The 22,470-nt window shown below is 41.9% G+C and overlaps 1 protein-coding gene across 1 annotated transcript; it reads right to left on the minus strand.

Annotated features, from left to right (window-relative positions):
* Window positions 1-1,829: 1,829 nt before the first annotated feature.
* Window positions 1,830-22,056, minus strand: LOC309554555 (uncharacterized protein; the record flags this gene model as incomplete). Its single annotated transcript, XM_082256294.1, has 5 exons — window positions 21,978-22,056; window positions 15,116-15,277; window positions 8,123-8,224; window positions 7,110-7,235; window positions 1,830-1,967 (listed from the first exon to the last, which is right to left on the minus strand). Exons 2-5 carry the CDS (start codon window positions 15,269-15,271, stop codon window positions 1,830-1,832), a joined length of 522 nt encoding a protein of 173 aa, XP_082112420.1. The 5' UTR covers window positions 15,272-15,277; window positions 21,978-22,056.
* Between the last annotated feature and the right edge of the window lie 414 nt (window positions 22,057-22,470).

Below are 22,470 nucleotides of genomic sequence, written 5' to 3' on the forward strand. Positions count from 1 at the left end.
AAAATGTAGGTACACAGCTCAACTGAAGGCACTGTGAGTGCACAATCTAAGAATACTTCATTATTTGGGGGCCGAAAAAAGCAATTGTAATTAACACCTCCACACAATATAAAATGTCCATCTTTACCAACTTGCCATCTGGGCCAATTCTGACACTTTGCTCCTACATGTAAAAAAAAATCTACTTTTTGCTAGCAAATCACTTAGAACCCCCAAACTATTTTTTTTTTTTTTAATATTTCTTTTTTTTATTTTGCAGAGGCTCTATAGAATAAAATGGTGGGTGTTGCAAATTTTTATGTCGCACTGTATTTGCGCAGTGGTTTTTCCAACGCAATTCTTTTTGAAAAAACACACTTTCATGAGAAAAAAAAAAAAACCACCACACTAAAGTTAACTCAATTTTTTTGTATAATGTGAAGGAGTAAATAGATACCCAACATGTCACCCTTTAAAAACTGCATCTGCCCCGTAGAATGGCAGCAAACTACGGTGGTTAAAAATTCTCCATAGGCGACGCTTTAAACAGGTTACCAGTTTAGCACAGGTCTGGTGCTAGAGTTATTTTTCTAGCTCTAAAGTAGAGAGACCCCAAATCTTTCCCCTAGCCTCCCATGCAGCTGATCAGACACAGATCGGTCTGATCGGCTGCTTTCCTGGCTGCTGGTGACCAGGTAAACAGAGGCAGAACCAGAAGTGACAACATAACTTGTCGTGCCCGGTTTTCGGGGTTACAGAGGAAGGGGAGAGAGGGTAACAACCCAAAAAAAAAACCTGACAGGGGATATTACCCTCCCTTACTCTATCCAAAATTAAGAAAAAAGTTTTGCTGTACTGTGTGTAACAAAATGTATAAATGTATACAGTTTTATGTAGTTACAATGAAAAACAACAAAAGCAAAAAAAAAAAATACTTTAACGTAGAAGCAGTTTTTAAAATACAATATTACAGCAATATTAAAGTGTAAAACTAGTACACTGAATATAAACGGACAGAATATCTTTGGGACAAGTTGGTTAAGTGCTATAAGAAAGTCAAAACATAACGATAGATTGTGCATAATACTATTTCTTAGTCTATTTGTTAACAAATATTGTCAATTAATTTATACAAGTATGATTCCAAAGCTTGCCGTATACTGGTAGAATTTCATTAGAAAATTTTAATTATAAAAACGTTTCTTCCATTTTCTGATTATTTGTGGGGTCAAATTGACAATCATTTTCAACCACAGTGATGAGAAAAAGGGTTAGGATGGAAAATTTTTCTCAGACATACTAATTTCAGTGAACAGTGAATGGGGTTTTTGTCCAGGAAACTCCAATCACTCCAAAAACAAATGTGAAAACAATGACATTTTGAAGTACATTCAGGGCATTCATCAACTCATCAAATGCACTGAGAATTTTCATGCGAATGTACACATGTTTAAATGAAAATCTATTAGTATAGAACTAGCTTTGGAAACCTTGGATGCAAACTGGTTGCCAATCAGTTTATAAACCTGAAGTCTGAGTCTGACATAACCCCTCCCTCGTTGAATTCCCTATTATCTCTGGAAAATTGTTCTGAGCAAGACAAGCTGCAGTTACAACTGACCATTCTCCTTCCAAGCTGTTATCAGATTTACCGGGAGGGGAAGGGGGCATGTTGGACTTTATAACTAGGAAGCATCTAACTACAGTGGACACAGGAGTGTGGACTACAGTAAAGTACTATGCGCCCCATGGGGGGGGGGGGAGCGAAGAAAAATGTACTGACCACTGTACTTTAGGCTAACAGCAACTAAAATCGTATTTAAGCCTTAAAAAATACTGTCATTTCCATTTCAAGGATTTTTGCATTTCTGCAGTAGGTCAATGTAGGCTCCTGTGAGAAGATTATCCTGAGAAATGCCCAGAGATTTCATCAGTTCTTGAGCAATAACATCACCATCCTGTGAAGTCTGGGAGTCTGTAAGAACTACCTAAAAAACAAACAAATTTAAGATAACTATTACATAATAACACAAATAAAAGAAGCGGTGTGCATGGTAAAAGAGAGTGAATACAAATAAGTTAAAATGGTAGTAAACCTCAGACAAACAAATGAACTAAGAACATTCCCCTATGGCAGTGATGGGGAACCTTGGCACCCCAGATGTTTTGGAACTACATTTCCCATGATGCTCATGGACTCTGCAGTGTAGTTGAGCATCATGGGAAATGTAGTTCCAAAACATCTGGGGTGCCAAGGTTCCCCATCACTGCCCTATGGTATGTACTAACCAAAGCATCAACTGCGATTCCTCTCGGATCTCTCCTCTGCTATCTACATGAGTCACTGGATAGTCTTGAAGCAAACACAACAGCCTCCTGGAAGACCGCCCCCTCCAATCCAGCACATGACTCATAGCCTCAGCTCTGTATGGTTTTCTATGTCAGTGTGTAGGGGAAGGTGGTGGAGGGGGTGTGCCCTCCCTGCCCTCATCTTTCCATGAACTCTGTGCTTTAGCTTTGCAGTGTGTATGACATCACATCCCCGCCCTCTGCCTACTACAGCTGCAAAAAATCCTTTGATCTGTGTTTTTTTTTTTTTTTAGGAAGATGTGCAGAAGAAATGACTGCAGATAGACAGGTACAACATATGTAGGAAAATGTGTTTCATCTTTGTGTTATCACTTGAGGCCAGTCACTGGGTTTACAGTTACTTGTCTACACTGGACCTTTCCACTCCAAAAGTAAAAGCAAAGATTAATGCAGCTGTGCATGTGCAACATTGTACAATTAAATCTAAAAATGGTCATTTTAAGTTAAATTATGCCTTTATTTTTTTTATCTATTGCATTTTCTGAGTCACTAGTGAAGTAGCCAGTGGTTTCCTGGCTGTCCCGGGGTAGGCTATATCACCAAATAACTTCCAAGGAGCTCCTGTCAGTAAACCGACACATCTCACGAGACATTAGGAAAATGTACATTTTTTTTCCTGGACAGAACAAGCACAAACTGCCAGATCTCAATAAGCACATCCATGACTAGGCCAACCCAGAGAAGCAGAAAGAAGTCAGCCCCTGAAAATGTACACATTTAAAATGGCAGCATGGGATTTTCAGCATGAGGTGGGAATTCAGCTGTGGCATTTAGACATAACTGAGGCAAATATTCAGTTGAATCTTTATGTGTCCCCTAGAGACAGTCAATGGATGCTGGCACTTTAAATGAGAAACAGGACATATAAAAACATTAAAGTGAATTATACATTTCCATGGTAGGTACTCTGGACTCTGGCTCTGAATCTATTGGTCCAGACATTGCATATTCTCCCCCACCAGTGCTGGGCAAGTACAGGCACTGTATGCTCTTTTTCTGCATCCAGCACCCATTGAGACCTAATCTAACAGGTATACTACATATGTAAGTGTTGTGCACCTCTCAGACCAGTAGGTCCATTTGATTTAAGGACAGCAGGTTTACAAGGGTAGCAAATGCACATTTGAAACTGTTATTGATGAAAGCCAGAACGTGATAACACTACATGCCAAGTCTAGACTTGTAATCCCTGTGGAGTGGCCTCAGCTGGTCTCTATGATTTTGTTCCATAGAAGGCAAAGTAATGTGTTTTTCCCCATGTACCAATCATGTGCTCATAACAGACCTAGTTGGTTCAGAAAAGTTTTATTAATCGGTTCTATGACTGGATGTAACTCAGTTAAGCATATTGAGCAGATGAGTCCATGCAACAATGTTCACAAACAAGGCTTGGTTTTGTTGAGCACTGATAAGAGCCGTTTTGTAAACATTATACCATACCTTGCATCGATACAAAAACTGGTATATTGATTAGACCTCTGGATATTTTTTGCACAAAGTACAAGAATAAATCTAAATGCACACAATCCAGATCGGTTTGTATATCGTTTTTTACATGACAAACTAATGAACCACTGTTCTACCAGGGCAATTATTTCATTTTAAGCACAAGTTACAATTTGCATTTTTTAAAATTATAGAATTACTTCAAAACCTCAATTATATAATTTTCTGAAAGCAGAGGCTCTGTAGAATAAAAAGGTGCAGTTGCAATGTTTTTATGTCCTATGAATGTCAATGAATTTTATAGTGCTCAAACACAAAATACAATTTTTTTGGGTAAAGTATTAAAGATGGGGTTGCATCAAATATAAAAGATGACTAATATGTCAAACCCTAAAATTGCGCATGCCCATTATATAGGTAAAAAACAATGGCACCCAAAATGGTCTACAAGTGATGCTTTAAAAGCCTTTACCGGTTATTTAAAGTTAATTATGGCCCCAGAATTATTGCTTTCACTCTGATGTTCATAGCAATAAGTCATGCGTGTTGCACAATTACTGTTTACATACATGTGTACGCACTACGTGCTTGGGGCAACAGGGACCTTTAAAAAAAGGTTTTATAATTTTTAGTCAGTTTATTATATTTCAACTTTTTTTTTTTGTTTATTTTTTTTTACCAGAAAAGGCAGATCCAAGTCATAAGAGTAAAGAGTAACACAGAAATAATGGTACACCAGTATGCATAGAATATATAATCACATATAATACATGAAATCTGGGTATGGAAAAGGGATGAGCAGCGAATCTGCGGAGTGTCCCTAATGAAAACGTATTTACCGCTCCCGCTCTGTAAACTTAAAAACCATCCATGAACTGGCCACCGTAAGAAAAAAAACAGGACTCCCCAGCCCCATTTTCACTTGTTTTAAAATAACTAGTAAGAGAGAAGGAGAGTAAAAAAAAGTTGAGAGAAAAAGACAAGGAAGGAGTGAAAAGAGTTAGGGAGGCATAGAAGAAAGAAAAAGGGGAGAGAAAAAAAAAAAGAAAAAAAAACATGTTCCACAACATCCAAGTTTTAGAATATTTTTCACATTTATGCTGCGCTGTGAGGATTGAATCCCTCATATTGTTAAATTCTTCCTACTTTAATTGGAAACTTCCACAGCTGCCGACCACTGGTCTTTGGCTTATTATACGGAATGCAGGATTTGGCAGCATTCAAAAGGCGGGGTATAAGTGAAAGTTTGTATGTTTTAACTGGTATAGCTGAAACATGTAGTAGGAAAAAGACCGGATCATAAAAGGACATTGTAATCAGTGAGTTTATGCACAATCCTCCAGACTGCTTTCCAAAAAAGAATCAAGTTTCGGGCAGGACCAAAAAAAATGGAGCAGAGTTCCCTGCTCCTCCTGGCACATCCAACAGTGGTCAGTAGGGTCTGGGAAGAATTTATAAAAGACAAGGCGAATAATACCATCGCGTCAGAAGCTTAAAATTTGTTTCTTGAATCCGTGTGCAATTTGAGGATTTCAGGAAAAAAACTGATGTTATTCTGCCGATCAGGGGTAGACGTACGATCCAGATCCAGATCAGTTTACCATTTCGATATACAGGGTAAAAGATGGTCCTCGGGAGGGGTAACCAGTAGATTTAAAAGAAGATGGGGGGAGAAGACTCACTCATCAGAGCAATATTCCTCAAAAGGTAGTTAGGGGACAGCGAAAGCTCCATGCAGCCTGTAAATAGTGGTGTAATTGGACAGCCCTCCAAAAATGGAAGGGAAAAGGACCTGAAGGGTCCGTTAAGGAGGGAATAGAATGGCAGGTGTCGGTCATCAGAAAGTGTGACGCCTGGTGGTGACCAGAGTTGTATAAGGTTCGGAAGGACGTGTCACAAGGGCCCGGAGAGAATTGTAGGTTTCCCAGTAATGGGAAAAGCCGTCCACTACAGCTTATCAAGCACAAAATTGTGCTTGATTACTTGCTTCTCCAGCTACAGTAACCAGGACAAAAAAAAACCAGGACAAAAAAAAAAAAAAAAAAATGTTATACAAAAATTTAGTTTTCCTGCTAGAGTCTGATGCCCCGTACACACGTGCAGATTATCTGAAGACTTTTGTCTGCAGACTTACCAAAACCATATAATATGAGGTCAAACCTAAACACTTTCAATTTGTATGCAATCCGGCAGGCCCTTGCACTACATAGAAAAGGTAAATCTGAAGACAAAAGTCTTCAGATAATCTGCACGTGTGTACGGGGCATTAGGTGATGGCCATGTCTGTGCAGCTCTGCACAGAACTAGCTAGCTTCTTACCAGTTCCATTTGGGATTAGGAGACTGGCTTTATCTGCATCCATTTTCCTACGGATTTTCAATTCTCAGCAAAAATGGTATCCAAACCCTGCTCTGGACATGCAGGGCCAGGCTTTAATGTTGCCAGTTGGCACTAGGCCCCATATAATGATATATTGCCCTGCAGACTGGTAGGGCGCTATACAGGTCCAGGGCAGTGATCCCTGGCCAGGGAGTCAAGGCCTTGAGGGCCTTTGTGGCAAAGCCGAACATAAAGGGTGAAAACCTGACCCCTTCAGGGGTTCCTGTGACAGACTAGTGAGCGCCTTGGGATAGCCCTATGTTGATACACATACCCCCCCAATCAGTAGTGTTGCCTGAAGTATACTGCTGCTTTTCGGCAATCACATTCCATCTTTGTGCTTACTGAGGGTTCAAATAAAGGTCATGTAGCTTCCAAATCTTCAGTTCATACATTTACAAAATTTTTCCAAGTTAATGTTAGAGCTGTTGAGAATGCCACCTTCGGTCGGTCTGCTTGCAGGCTGCTGTGCAAGGTTCTAACCTGTTCTGGTTGTTTGGGGCCTTTTGGCTTGTTGCCATGTGACTCTCCCCTCATATTAAGCGCTTTGAGACAATCTGATCGTAATGGATATGAAGATGCCCTGTCTCCCTTGATGTACTGGAATGATAAAGAAAATTGAATTTTTGATTTACTAGTAAAATCTTTTCTTGGAGTACATTACCATGGGACACAAAGATCCTATCTCTTTTCCTTTGTGGTTTATGGCTTGCTAGGAAACATTAAGCTATGCAGAACAGGAAGGGGTTATGCCAAAGAAGGGACTTTTTTTTTGCCAGTATCCAATCACCTGAAGGTGGAAGCATACCTCTATGGTAATAGATATAAAAAGGTGTGTGTCTTGTGATAAGCTCCACGTAAAAGGATTTTACAGTAAACCAAAAATCAGAAAATAATTTCTGCTAGCAACACTTAATTTGAATAGAATTCCTTACCTCTAGCTCTATAAATTCTCCTAAATCCTGTACCCTGTCCAGGTGAATCCGTGTTTGTCCCACCAAGAAGAGAAATCGTTCCTTTACAACTTTACCTCGGACTCCTAAAGCCTGGGTCAGGACATCCTGAAAAAAAAAAATATAGGTACACATGGTAATGTGCGTCTACATGCTTTATAAAATGGTTGAAATTTGAATTGCCGAATCATTCTGTAATGGCCACTAGCTTAAGACTGGGGTTGATTTAGGAGTAGAGAATATTCAATCAATAAATTATAGCTATGTTCACTTTGAGTACCCAATCATATGCAGACGAATAAAAAGGAATTGTTTTTTACATGACTGGATAATTGAAGTGAACACAGCTTAACAGTCCTAAGTGAACATTCTTTCCTCCTTTAGTAAATCAGCGTCACTGTGCCGCTATGCAGCCCTGCGTCTGAGCTAAATCCATGGTAAGGCAATAAACATCAGCTCATAATAAATATTGAACCCGCAGCTCTGGTAGGGGCTCTTTAGTTACTGCCATTACTAAATTGGCAGCTTTACAAATGCTGGATAATGAATAAATTATATGTTAAACAGCTGCAAACTAACAAAGATTTTCTCCTGAACAGTTCTTTAAATGGCAGTGTGTTATTCCCATCACATGAACAAACTATTTCAATTGTAACCTTAACATCTGAGTGTACCAGCACTGGATTTTTGCAGAATCTCAGTTAGGTAGTTACAAATGCTTAAGATGATTGTCGGCGTTTAGTGAACTTGCAACAGAAGCAATTGACTGGCTGATATTTTTTTTGGATCTGGATCCGAAATCTGGATGTTAGTGCAAATAACGTATCACAGACCGTACAACAATTTTTGTTGCAATTGCACCAAAATGGCTACAATCACTTCAACCATTTGTAACCTTCTTACTGAAAGCCAGATTCTGCATAAATGCGTAGCTGCACACAAAATGAAAAGGTACATTTAAAGTGGTTCTAAAGCTAAGTTTTCATTTTACCTACCTCAAGTCCTGCAGGATCAGCTGTATTTGAAATCGAGTAATTTGACAACTTTGGGCAAAGCATATCTGGGCGCTCGTAATAAATCAGCTGACCACGTCCATCCTGTGAACAGAATAAAAAGTCTAGAGTTAACAATGCAAATGCTTTAAGCAGTCAATGTAGAGATGAACACACAGGAGTAGTTTGGCAAAGATTTCACTGCTATCAATAGAAAGACAAGGAAATATTAGAAAGGAAGAAGAAAAATAGCTGGCTTAAAGTGGTTGTAAACCTCCGACATGAAATTTGAAAAGAAAAAAAGCATATCCTTCTATAGTCTGTATTTTAAGTGTCACTTCTCTCTGCTACCAGCATGAGTCACTTCCAAAGCAGGGGAGGGAGCTTCATACTAGTGATCAACCGACATCGTTATTTTAGTGCCGATACCGATATTTTGGTCATCGGATATCGGCCGATATTGGCAGATATTTTCGGACATTTACATTTTTTTTTTTTAGAAAAAAGGTACTGTGGTGGAGGGATCAGGGAGTCTAAAAGACCCCAAACCCCTCCTCTGCACTTAAAAGCATTCAAAACGCCAAGTTTGGCTGTATTAAATGGTCACATTTTTTTGAATTTGCCGCCGAGTATCCTGAAGTGATGTCAAGACATCACTTCAGGGTTTTTTACATGGAGACCCGATCAGAGCCGAATGTGGCTTTGATCGGGTCTTCTCTTCGGCGGCCGTGCAGGTAGGATGCCCGGGTCTCTCTGTGGGACAGGAGACCTGGGGTTTAGACACAGCGGGAGGCGGGAGCGATTACCGCCAGGCTCCGACGATTGTCAGAGAAACTGACAGAAGGCCTGCCTGCTTATGTAAACAAAGCAGGCGGGTCTTCTGTCACACAGGCAGGGAGAGATCAGGAGTTTCAGCCCCAGTGTTAACCCCTTCCCTGCCAGTGTCATTTATACAGTAACAGCGCATATTATTTAGCACTGATTACTGTATTAATGTCACTGTTCCCCAAAAAGTCAAAAAAGTGTCAGTTAGGGGTCTGATCTGTCCGCCGCAATGTCGCAGTCCCGCTAAAAAATGCTGATCGCTACCATAACTAAAAATATATCCCAAAGTTTGTAAATGCTATAACTTTTGCGCAAACCAACTAAAATACGCTTTTGGGATTTTTTTTTACCAAAAATATGTAGCAGAACACAAATTGGCCAAAACTGATAAAAAAAAAATTGATTTTTTAAATTTTTTTATTGGGAATGTTTTATAGCAGAAAGTAAAAAATATGGTGTTTTTTTCAAAATTGTCATTCTGCGTTTATAAAGCAAAATCTAAAAACCGCAGGGGTGATCAAATATCACCAAAAATATCGGCTGCTGCCGCCACCATTCTGCCGCCACCATTCATTCTAAGGGAAACTGGCAGTGAAGCCGAAAGGCTTCACAGTCGGATCCCTACTGCGCACGCGCATTCTAATTGGCTCGGGAGCAGGGAAGAAGGAGGGGAGCCAAACTTCCGAGGGACGGCGCCATCTTCCAGAAGTGGGAAAGGACACCCGTCAAAAAACAGGTACCTATTCCTCCCTCCCCCCTGAAAGGTGCCAAATGTGGGAAGGGGGGGGGGGGCAGGGAAGCAGATGAGTGGAAGTACCGCTTTAACAAGAATTCACCCACAGGCGAGTCTAATTAAACAGGTGTCCAGCAGACAGTGGAATATAAAATGGTGCTACTTTAAGAAAACCCCTTCCCATTTCATGTCGTCAGCAACGACACACATGGAAGAGAAATGTCACAAGGCCTGAGAAAGAAAACAATTTCTTTACACAAGAAAGGTGAAGGCTACAAGAAGATCAGCAAAGCTTTATCAGTCAGAATACTGTAGCAAACATGATGCAAAAAGTTAACAAAGATGGAACTGCAACCATCTCACAGAGATGTCCAGGCTGTCCACGGAAGTGAACACCTCGACAGGAGCAACTTCTGACAAGAAGGGTTGAAGAAAAGAAAAAATAAATCACATTGCAAGTTCACTGCAGTTAGCTAGAGTAGTAGAAAGCCAAACTGGAGTGATTGTTTCCTATGACACAATACAGCGTACACTGCAGAGGAATGGCATACGTGGGTGTCTTCCACAAAAGGAATGCCTAAAGCCCACGCACAAAAAAGCCTGCATAGAATTTGCCAGGGCCCATGCTGAAAAAGAAGACTACTGGGACTCTGTACTATGGAGTGATGAGACCAAGATAATGGTGTTTGGAACTGAGGGCTTCAAAACTTTATGGCGTCACAAAGGTGAGGAGTACAAAGAAAAATGCATGGTGCCTACAGTGAAACATGATGGTGGCAGTGTCCTTCTGTGGGGCTGCATGAGTGCTGCTGGTGTTGGGGTACTGGTATCATGAATTCACAGATGTACTGCTCTATATTGAAAAAAAGAGGTTACCATCCCTCCGTGCCCTTGGTAGTCATGCACTTTTCCAACAGGACAATGATCCAAAACACAAATCTAAGGTCACTGTTGCATTTCTAAAGAACAACAGGGTGAAAGTGGTTCTGAACCTATGGGGAATTCTGAAGAGACAAGTCCTCTCCATCCAGCATCCAGGCTCTAAAAGAGGTCATTCTTGAAGAATGGAAAAAGATGTTGTAATGTCGCCAACTTTTTTCATTCTATGCCTAGAAGACACGGTGCGGTCCTTACAAATCATGGAGGTCATACAAAATACTAGATGTAGTAGCTTTTGTTGTGGGCTGTATTTACTTTTGCATCAACTAATTTGAGTAAAACTGAAGATTTTGTAATCCAAGTTATATTATTAACCTTACTTTCATGTAATGAAATGTTCAATAACTCAGTTTTGTCAAAATTAAAAAAAAAAAAAAAAAAAAAAAAAATGTTCTTGTGTTTATTGAGATATTGATTAAAATCGTACTTTTCAAAAAAGGGGTTTACTGATTTATGCCGAGTACTGTATATTTGAGCAAAAGTTTTAGGCAGGTGTAAAGAAAAAAAAAAAAAATGCAGTACACTAGCACAGTGCTCCCCAACCTTTTTATCGCCGCGGACCGGTCAACATTTGATAACTTTTCTGTGGCCCGCTGGGGGGGGGGGGGGTACTGGACGTCAATGCAGAGTGACCAGCATGCCCCCAATCAATGCAGAGCTTCACAGCAATGCCCCCAATAAATGCAGAGTGCCACAGGAATGCCCCCAATAAATGCAGAGCGCCAGCGTTCCCCCCGCGAGACCCGTCCGTGCACTTACCTCACTTCTCTTCAGTTCAGTCCCCGGCTTCCCGCGTCTCCTCAGTCCTCCCGCGGCACCTCCTCCTCGGCCAATGGCGTGGGGTTTGCCTTTCGGCCAATCAGGAAGCGGGAAGACCCGCTCCCTGATTGGCCAGGAGGAGGATCAGTGTGACAATAGTGAATTTTAATTCGCTATTGTCACACAATGGTGCAGCTCGGGGGGGGGCGCAATGCTCTGCGCCTCGGCCGCCACAGTGAAAGCATTTGAAGTTCCTCGGGTGGCCCGGTACCGTTTGATCCACGGACCGGTACCAGGCCGCGGCCCGAGGGTTGGGGGAACACTGCACTAGCACACAGTTTTTGAAGGAACTTGGCAGGTGGGTTGTTTCAGACATCTTGGAGAATTAGGACCCAAACTAAAATTTACAGGTGCCACTCAAGACTTCACCGGGTCCTCTTATGTAGCAACTGCTTGGGAGTGTGGACAAGGACAGTGGTCGTCCCAGCTCTAGAAATCTAATAGAAAAGTTTGCAGAGATAAGTGACTTCCAGGACTTTTCCTTTTCCATTAGATCTTGGAGAATGAAGCACAGATCTTCTGTGAATGTAGGCTGGCTCAAATCCTGTCTCCATGTAATTCCAGACAGACTCAATGTTGGGATCAAGGATCTGTGGGAGCCAAACCATCACTACCAGAACTCCTTGTTCTCATTTACACCAAAGATAGTCCTTAATGACATTGGCTGTCTGTTTGGAGTTGCTATCCTGCTGCAGAATACGTTTGGAGCCAATCACACGCCTCCCTGATGGTAAGGCTTGATGGAGAAGTATCTGCCTGTATTTCCCAGCTTTGAGAACACCATAGATCCTAACCAAATCTCCACCTCCATTTGCAGAAATGCAGCCCCAACCTTGCAAGGAACCTCCACCATGCCTCACTATTGCCTGTGGAGACTAATTTCTGTACCACTCTTCAGCCCTTCGGCGAACAATACTGCCTCCTGCTACAGCCAATTATTCCAAATTTTGAGAATCCAGAAGTCCAGAACACCTGCTGCCATTTTTCTGCACCCCAGTTCCTATGTTTTTGTGCATAGTGGTCGCTTAGCCTTTATTTCCAGAGTTATGGCTTTTTGGCCGCAATTCTTCTGACCACTTCTGGCCAGACTTCTACGGACAGTAGATGGGTGTACCTGGATCTCAGTGGTTTCTGCCAGTTCTGCTGATGGCACTGCTGAATATGTCAAAGGGAAGTAAGCATGATGTGACTTTCATCTGCTGCATTAAAAATTTCCGTGGCCAACCACTGTGTCCTTAGTCCTCAACATTGCTGGTTTCTCTGTGCTTCTTTAAAAGAGATTAAATAGCACATCTGGAAACCTCAGTCTGCTTTGAAATCTTAGCCTGGGAGAGACCTTTCTGATGCAGTATAACTACCCTGTTTCTTGGTGCATTGCTCAATCCTGCCAAGGTGTATGACTGACTGTTTGGCTGTTCCTCACCCAGTTTTATGCCTCGTACATCTCTGTTTGTTTCATTTAGTGACTGTTTTTAAACCTACGTGTGAAATTCATGATCACTGGCACCTGCTTGGTATAATTGGTTAATCATACACCTGCCGAAACTTACAATTAGAAATGTTGGCTTACTGAAAAGTACATCCATATGCAGTATAGTATCATCTCAATACTTGATCAGGGCTCCTTTTGCATGAATTACTGCATCAATGCAGCGTGACATGGAGGCGATCAGCCTGTGGCACTGCTGAGGTGGTATGGAAGCCCAGGTTGCTTTGATAGTGACCTTCAGCTCATCTGCATTGTTGGGTCTGGTGTCTCATCTTACTCTTGACAATACCCCACAGATTCTCAATGGGGTTTAAGTCAGAAGAGTTTGCTGGCCATTCAAGTACAGTGATATTATGATCATTAAACCAGGTATTGGACTTGGCCTCTGTGTGGGCAAGTGCCAAGTTCTGCTGGAAAATGAAATCAGCAGCTCCATAAAGCTAATAAGCATAGGGAAGCATGAAGTGCTCTAGAATTTCCTGGTAGAGGGCTGCGCTGACTTTGGACTTGATAAAACACAGTGGACCAATACCAGCAGATGACATGGCTCCTCAAATCATCGGGGACTGAAAATATTGCATTTCATTTGGAAATCAAGGTCCCAGAGTCTAGAGGAAGAGTGGAGAGGCACGGAATCCAAGTTGCATGTTCAGTGTGAAGTTTACACAGTCAGTGATGACTGTAGTTGCACTGCAGCTCTGCCCCCCCCCCTCACATCACAGCCCCCTGCAGCTCTGCCCCCCCCCCCTCACATCACAGCCCCCTGCAGCTCTGGCCCCCACTTCACATCACAGACCCCTGCAGCTCTGGCCCCCCCTTCACATCACAGACCCCTGCAGCTCTGCCCCCCCCCCTTCACATCACAGCCCCCTGCAGCTCTGGCCCCCCTTCACATCACAGACCCCTGCAGCTCTGCCCCCCCTTCACATCACAGCCCCCTGCAGCTCTGGCCCCCCTTCACATCACAGACCCCTGCCCCCCTTAACATCAGACCCCTGCAGCCCTGCCCCCCTTAACATCACAGACCCCTGCAGCTCTGGCCCCCCCTTTCACATCACAGACCCCTGCAGCTCTGGTACTCCTTTACATTAAAACTCCCTCAGCTCTGGCCCCTCCATTACATCACAGCCCCCTGCAGCTCTGGCCCCCCCTTCACACCACAGACCCCTGCAGCTCTGGTACTCCTTTACATTAAAACTCCCTAAGCTCTGGTCCCTCCATTACATCACAGCCCCCTGCAGCTCTGCCCCCCACTTTTCACACTGTGGAAAATGCAGATATTGTCAGTGGATCCTTGAAACAGAATTATTCTATGTTAAATCTCTCTGTCTAAAACATTCAGGCAAATGTGAAACGAAAGGTGTGTATGCATGATGACCTGTAAATGTGATGCCTGTTGGAAAGACAAGAAGAATGTTCTCTCAAAACGTTGATGAGCATATCTACTATATTGAGAATGAAAAAATATTTACCCCTATAGGCCATCATGTGGGTCTTTATTATAATTATGCTATGTCAGTCATTAAATCTGTTGCTTTAGAAGTTGTTTGAAAAGGTGAAAGGGGAGGAGTAAGCCTCTTTGGCAATAAAGGACTTTACCTGCCTGTTTGTCTTGTTATTGACAATGTACACTGGGCTGCACATGCACAGCTAAGTGTACAGTCTTGGTATACGCTAGGTGATTACATAATCCTGGCATGGTCAATTAGGAAGGCTGAAAATCCAGAACAAAGATTGGGCAGATGTTGGCATGGCCAGGTAGCTTGCAAACATCTCATCGCTGGAGGGGAGTATGATTTCACTTTAAAATGAACTTTACACACAGAACTGAGCGAGTCATCCCTCAGATGGGCAGGCTGGAAAAGAACCATTTTTTCTTGTCCGTTTAGCTAACTCAGTGCTCTGAGTTTTGGTATGTATTAAATGCCTATTTCTAAAAACAAAACTATTCACAACATCATGGCAAAAAGGCAACTGGAAACTATACGCAAAACTGGAGTCTGAAAATATGCAAGTTCTTTGCTTCGGAATGGAAGATGTACAGAACCATCGGTCTATTTATCAGAGGGTGATTTTGAAGGATTAAGGAGAGCAAGTGCAAGTCAAGTATTGAACCTAGGTAGAGAGACCAGTGCCTGGCTATTATATAAAGAAAGACCAGTTTTGAGATAAAAAAAAAAAAAAGCCAAACCTGGAAATCCCTCAGCTTGAGGCGTCCCTGTGGAGTGTTGAAGAAAATGTCTCTTTGGGAGATCTTTTCCCCACTGCTCTTGCTTAGCTCTTGACAAACTTGAAGAGTATGTTCCCAGTTATTGACTTTGGCTTTCACTTCCACATTTCGAGGCATCTTGTGCTGAAAAGCAAAAACCAGGTTGGGATCATGAAAAACTACCTCTGGAGTTCCTTCATTTACATACTGCGTTCATATGAGAGCGTACATGGGGGTGGGGTTTTTAATAAATAATGTTTATGTTTTTTTTTTTTATTATTATAGGTTACTTTCCATTTTTTTAAACTGGTTTACAACTTTTTTTTTGAATGACAATCCATTGAATGAGAACCCAATATAACAAAATGCTTGTGGCGTCCAGGTTCATTCACCCGCCAAAACCTACATATAGCAGCTAGGAGTATTTTTAAAAGTCTGTTTTACTATCTGCCTTTTATAAACAGCATGGTAGACAAGTGGTTAAGTTGAAATTGTGATGGTCTAAAATACAAAAAAAAAAAAAAAAGCTAACCCATAAATATTGCTGTCAGGAAACTTGTGCCTGCAAATGCCGCAAGAAATCTTCAGCTGTTTACTGTTTGTTTTTGCCCAGAGTATCAGTAAAAAGCACTTTTTATTTACCGTATCACTTGCTTCTGCAGGTTCCTCCTTCCATGCGACTGATCTTCTGCGGCCTTTCTTTGGCACTCTGTTCAGTGATCACAACTGTAGCATCATCATGTACAATGCAGGACCAGCAGTCCTGCAATGTGAATTGCCCATCCACACGCTAGAGCATTGGAGAGAAGACGTGATTGACAGCAGAGTACAGAATAAGTGCTTTTTACTGGTACCCAAAAGGCAAAAAGTGTGTGAGGAGAGCTTTTTGCATAAAATTCAGTTTTAAAACACATCTTGTCAGAAACTCAGAGCGGTCATGTACCCTTTTTAAAAGTCTATTTAGCCCTGCTGGTTATTATTATACAGGATTTATATAGCACCAACAGTTTACACAGCACTTTACAATATAAAGGAGGACATTACAATAAAAAAGGAATAGGAGGGCCCTGCTCATGGAGCTTACAATCTCTAGTTGTTATCCTAGGCCTGAAAGTAAATTTGTGCCTACATTTTGGAAAAGAGTGAGAGTGGTTGAGTAGTTTAGCAATAGAAAAAAAGGCAGGGCTGACACATTCAGTCTGCAAAAAACGCAGTGTGTTGTCAGCTCACAGCTTGAAATTAAAGTTTTCCTTTTTTAGGATTTTTTTTTTTTTTTTTTAACCTGGTGGTCAGGCCAGTAACACACTTTCTGTCTCATGACGTCTCCACTCTGGATGGAGGAGCAACGGAGATACCCTTGGAAGCAGCAATGTCAAACAGCGGAAAGGGTTGCGTTAGATGTACTAGTAGATTTGACTTACAAATTCAAGCTTCATTCCAGTTAAAGTGGTTGTAAACTCTATAAAAAAAATAAATAAAAAAAAACCCTGCAAGACAAAGGCATAATGAGCTAGTATGCATCGCATACTAGCCCATTATGTGTAACTTACCTTAAAACGAAGCCCCGACACGGACCCCGGACATCGCTGCGGGCGCTGCCATGGTCCCTCGTTGTCTCTTCCGGGTTCGGCGGCTCCGACGCGCTGATTGGCCGGAAGAGACGGCTCCGGCGCGATGATTGGCCGGAGCCGCGATGACGTCACTCCCGCGCATGCGCGCGGGAGTGATTTTTCCGGCAAGCTCCCGGCAACTTAATTGAAGGTCCCCCGGACCTTCAGAGCGCATGCGCCGCTCGCGCGAGCGGCTGCATGCACTGTAAATATCTCCTAAACCGTGCCAGTTTAGGAGATATTATTTGTACCTACAGGTAAGCCTTATTATAGGCTTACCTGTAGGTAAAAGTGTCAAAAAGCGGGATACAACTGCTTTAAGTAAATGCAACCCTTACCTTGAAAAACAACCCATTCAGTTTAAAATAGAAATTAAAGGCAAACGATTAGTGTATACACATAAAACATTATATATATATACACACACACACACACACACACATACATACATACACACACCTTTCCCCCCCTTTTTTTATAAGTGATCACATACCCTCTTCCCAGCTGCATAAAGATCATAGAGAGCTAGTGGAGGAGAAGCAGCAGCACGCTGGTCTTCCTAGTAAATGGCTGTGCAGGGGATGAGTATCACCACAAGTTTAATCATTGGAGAGCAGGCTGAGTTCTCAGCACAGTTAGAAAACTGACCACATTGTGTTCTCCTGCTTAGTGTGGTCAGTTTTAATAGGAAAGCAGAGGGACTGGCAGGCACACCAGGGATTTCACACAAAGCAATACAAAGAAAAGGAAGCAATACAAAGAAAATGATACATTTTCACACAAGTATATGGTACAGCAGGCACATATCAGGAGTATGAAATTCTGGTTTTGGATATTCTTTAGGATGGGTTCACACTGAATTCAGAGCGGCTTACAGGAGGGGGTCCGGTGCGTCCCCGTGTACCATTTCAGATTCAAATTAGGTCTGAATTCGGACCTTAAATGGACCGGAAGACGCACAGGAATTTTCTGCAAGCCGCTGCGCAGCCAACACAGGGCTGTGTGAACTAGCTCTACGAGTCCTGCAATAGTGTGAAACCAGCCTTTTTATGCAGTTACAGCAACTGTCTCTTTTGGCATAAAGGTTTTCCATAAATGAAAAAAGCTAACAATTGTAAACACCTGTCATTCTTAAAAGAGAAGTAAGGGGTATATTTAAAGCAGGCCTCGACAAACCCCGGGCGCCAGGTCGCATTTGCGACTAGAATTAGTGACCTGGCGCCTGGGGTGCCCTGCAGGAGGTGTCCTGTCCCTTTTGCGCCCCCACCTTCTTTCCCGAGTGCACGGACTTCCACGCCATCCATAAATTGAGGCCCCGGCTTTTCTGCCTTCTTCTGTGAGATGAGAGGCTAGGGGAACTGGCGCCCTCTTGTGGTGGCCGGGAGTAATGCATGTTCTCAATGCCTTCCCTCTCATCTGCTCTTTGGAAGGAGATGGGAAATTTTTGCAGGCTTCATCTCTCTGTCTAGTTACCTTTGCTTAAAGGTAAGTGGACAGGGAGTGTGGTTATTATTATTAATTTATTTTTTAAATTTAAAATTAATAATAATTTCTTTTTTTTTTTAATTATTAAAAAAAAAAAAATAAAAAACACATTTTTCTTTTTTTCAATTCTTATTAAAAAAAAATTATATATATATATATATATATATATATATATATATATATATATATATATATATAATCTTTTTTTTTTTCCTCATCGCCGTGCCACAGCCGAAGGCCCCTTTCACAGGGGCTGTCTGATCGGGTCCGCCTGTCAAGTTTTCAGACAGACCTGATCAGACCCTTCATTCTCCTCTATGGAGCGGTAATCTGCCGCCATCTGATCCTGTCTGCCAAAAACAGATGGATGGTGGTTCTATTTTCTATCCATCCCGTGGATCGGATCAGATGGCATCGGATGGAAAGAGACAGTCAGTCTGTTTCCATCCAATTGCGCTATAGAGGAGAGTGGGGTTCTAGTCGCATTTATGTGTAAATTTAGTATCCGTTTATTAAATAAAGCTTGGTTGTTAGTTTAAAAAAAAAAAAAAAAACTGGCTCCTAACTTTTTTAGCTGGCTCCTAGATTTCAGGCAAATTTGTCAAGCCCTGATTTAAAGAAAAATGTTTATACCTACCTCAGTTCTCCCCTTCCTTTCTGAGCAGAGAGCCGTGACTATCAGTCACAGGCTCTCTGCTCTGCCCCTCCAGCGCTCACTGGAGAGCTGGGCTGTGGATGGGGTGACAGCAGCTGGTTCAGTTCAGTCTCCCAGCTGAGAGACTGACCCACATGCCTGGACCGGCTGAGTAATATCAGCCTGCTAAAGCCTACTGTCAGTTAAAACGGGTCTCAGGAGTGCAGAACAAACTGCAATCCTGGGATCCATAGGAGAAACAGGGTCAAAAAAGCTTTGGCACTACTTCTCCCTTAAATGGTTTATCTCACCCCTCGAACATACTTTTGCTTGACAGTTTGGTCTGTTAAAGGAAGATGAAAAATAACAGACTTCATGGCAAGATCATCAGGTGAACATAAAGGAAAAGCCTATAAAAGAACATGAATGCAGCCACCACATCTAAGAATTGGTAAGCTGCAATATAATATATTTTTGTATTTGGATTGAATACTGCTTTAACGCTAAGCTGATGACCTGAAGGTGCTTTCAGAGCATTGTCTACGGACAACTTTGATTCTGTTATTATGAGCACATGCTATTTTACATGCTGGCATCGATTTACTCAACAAAACCTCAAATTTTATTTAAAAAACGCGCAATATATTGTGTTTGTTACACTAAAATCAACATTTGTATCCATATACGGCGGTTCAGCTGCAAATAGGAATGCAGCAGCACCTGTGGTTATGGAGTTATTCCTTTTATGCTGCATTATCTTCTACGTTTAAGAGTAAATATGCTGCTTTATTTTTAGATAAATCTTTTTAGAAAATGGAGAGCACTAGATGTCTTTAAAATTTCTTGCTGAGGGAGATTCTTTGGAGTGTGGTGAGGAGATCTGAAGTGCTGGAAACCAGCCGAGTGAAACCATCCTTGAGCTTGGGGAAAAGGTGCTCTGCATGCTTGCTGGTTTAGACCTCCTATGATTTAAAGGTCTTTATGGCAAGTGAGCATATACAGAAATTGCACGTTTAAAGTGAGGTTTGGGGGAAGAGGTCCACTTGCCTTCATGATCTTTAAAGAGCATCATTCTCATTGAAGTTATTTAATAAAATATTCCTCATGTAAATATATGGACTTACACTAAGAAAGTTTTTTTCACTTATGTCATGCACACTGTATATATTTATATATATTTTTTGATTTATGTGTCATTTATGGTTGCTTTACATTTTGTTTAGTGCTGCACACTTTCATTCTGATCAAATGATTCTTAGCAGAATCTGACAATATGATCAAATCAATTGAAATACCTATTTCAGGAAAATAACATACTATGGTCACTAGATGGAGCTGACAAATATAGAAAAAATCACCAAGTTAACCGGTTGCCGACCACTGCAAGTACATATACTGCGGCGATCAGCCCCAGCCAGGCAAAGTGACGTACCGGTATGTCACTAGCTTGTGAGCCAATAGCGGGCGAGCGCGCGCCCGCCCCGGCTCGTTCCCTAACAAGTCAGTGCGTGTGACCGGCGGACCCGATGTCCGCCGGTCACTCGCGATCGTTCGCCGTGAAGGGAGAAAGGCAGGCGGCTAATGTAAACAAGCCGCCTGTCATTCTCCCCTGTGTAAAAATGGAGATCAGACGGTTCTACTATGTAGGACCGTTGATCTCTGTTCTTACACCAGTAGCCACAGCCAATCACAGTTAGAAGCACGCCCCTAGGGACATATTTAACCCCTCCTTCCCCAACAAAGTTAACCCCTTCCCTGCCAGTGTCATTTTTACAGTAACAGTGCATATTTATAGCACTAATTACTGTAGTAATGTCACTGGTAACCCCAAAAGTGTCAAAAATGTCAGTCAAGGGTCCGATCTGTCTGCCGCAATCCCGAAAAAAAAAAAAAAAAATTACAAAAAACTTTCCCTTAGTTAGTAAACGCAATAACTTTTGCACAAACCAATCAAAATACGCTTATTGCGATTTTTTTTACCAAAAATATGTAGCATAAAACAAATTGGCCTAAAATGTTTTACATTTTTTTGGGGGGGAATTTCATATAAAAAAAATGTTAAAAATATTGTTATTTTTGCAAAATTGACACTCTTTTTTTTGTTTATAGCACATGATCAAAAAAATAAATAAATCGCACAGGTGATCAAATACCACCAAAAGAAAGCTCGGTTTGTGGGAAAAAAAGGACGTCAAATTCGTTCAGGTACAGCGACGCACGACCGCGCAATTGTCCGTTAAAGTCACGCAGTGCCGAATCGCAAAATAGGCCCTGGTCAGGGAGGGGGTAAAATCTTCCGGGGCTTAAGTGGTTAAAGAACAACAAAAATGTTTGAAAATGTAAAATGCCAAAAGCAGAATAGTCAGAATTTGTGTGGCTGGGTGAATGCATGTTATGTATAATATATAGCCCCATACTGTGTCACCGAAGCTGATCATTTTTATCAAGTTTATTTGGCCTGGACATAAAATCCAGTCAAAGGAAAGCTGATCGATCACTGAGTGTATCAAACAATCTTTTCAGCCTTTCAGTAATATGATTGCATATAAAATTGTTCTGTGTATGGCCACTATTAGACTGAGCATCAGTGCTGCCAACCTCCCGCAGCATTTTTTCCTGGAAACACATGGAATAGTTACTGACGGAGCTCTTTTTTTTTTTTTTTACTGACAACCTGATAAATGACAGAACTAAGATAATCAATATTTATAACAAAATATGGAAACACTGACAAAACCCATATCAAGTAACTTTCCTGATTGACACCTAAAAAGTCACCACGGCATGACAACCTATTACTCCCTGACATTTACAGACGGGTGTAAAAATCACTGTAAATTTACTGACGGTTGGCAACCCTGGACACTGTAGAATCTCCTTCAGATCTATTATCACCTATGTAAATAAACACAAACTTGAACAATGTGTGTCCTCAGGTTACATAGTTCTGGTACATCTTGTGTAGATTGTACAGTGTATGCCCATGTTGAGGTTTTCTGTTGCCTGTGAGTGATAGGTCACTTCCCCCATACAGATACACAGAGTAACCAACACGACTATAAAGTAAGGTGGGAAAATTCACCTATATGATCCACTAAGAGCACCATATACTCACCTTCTCGGGGTGCAAAGAAAACTCCCGCCAGCCACACACAATCACGAGACTACAGACTGACCAATCACAGACCGAGAACGGGACTCCGGCCGTCACTAGAGCTCCACACCTCCTATGTCTCCACTTCCGGGTTTTTTTATACTAGACATTGGCGCTGTATGAGTCCCCTATGGCGGCTCCATAGTAATGAATATACCTCGTGTACAGCCCCATGAGGGACACGACTCATGTAGTATGCTGTGTATTAGAGGTATTAATAGAAATGTGTGTTATTATGGTAAGCTTCCCACCAATAGAGATGCCACCCTGTGCTGCGGACAGATGTCCTCCAGGGCTCTGCGGTCTGATTAGGGAGTGTGTGATTGGGTCCAGCGGGGAGTACTGGGTGTGTCCCTCGTTTTGATTGGCTGGATGAGCTGGCAGTCAGCACGTGTCCACATGAGGTGACAGGGAGAAGTCCTGGCTGTGTCTGTATAGCGGAACATGGTGGTGG

The sequence above is a fragment of the Pelophylax lessonae genome, assembly GCF_965119305.1.
Source record: "Pelophylax lessonae genome assembly, chromosome: 4".
In the NCBI taxonomy this organism is placed as follows: domain Eukaryota; kingdom Metazoa; phylum Chordata; class Amphibia; order Anura; family Ranidae; genus Pelophylax; species Pelophylax lessonae.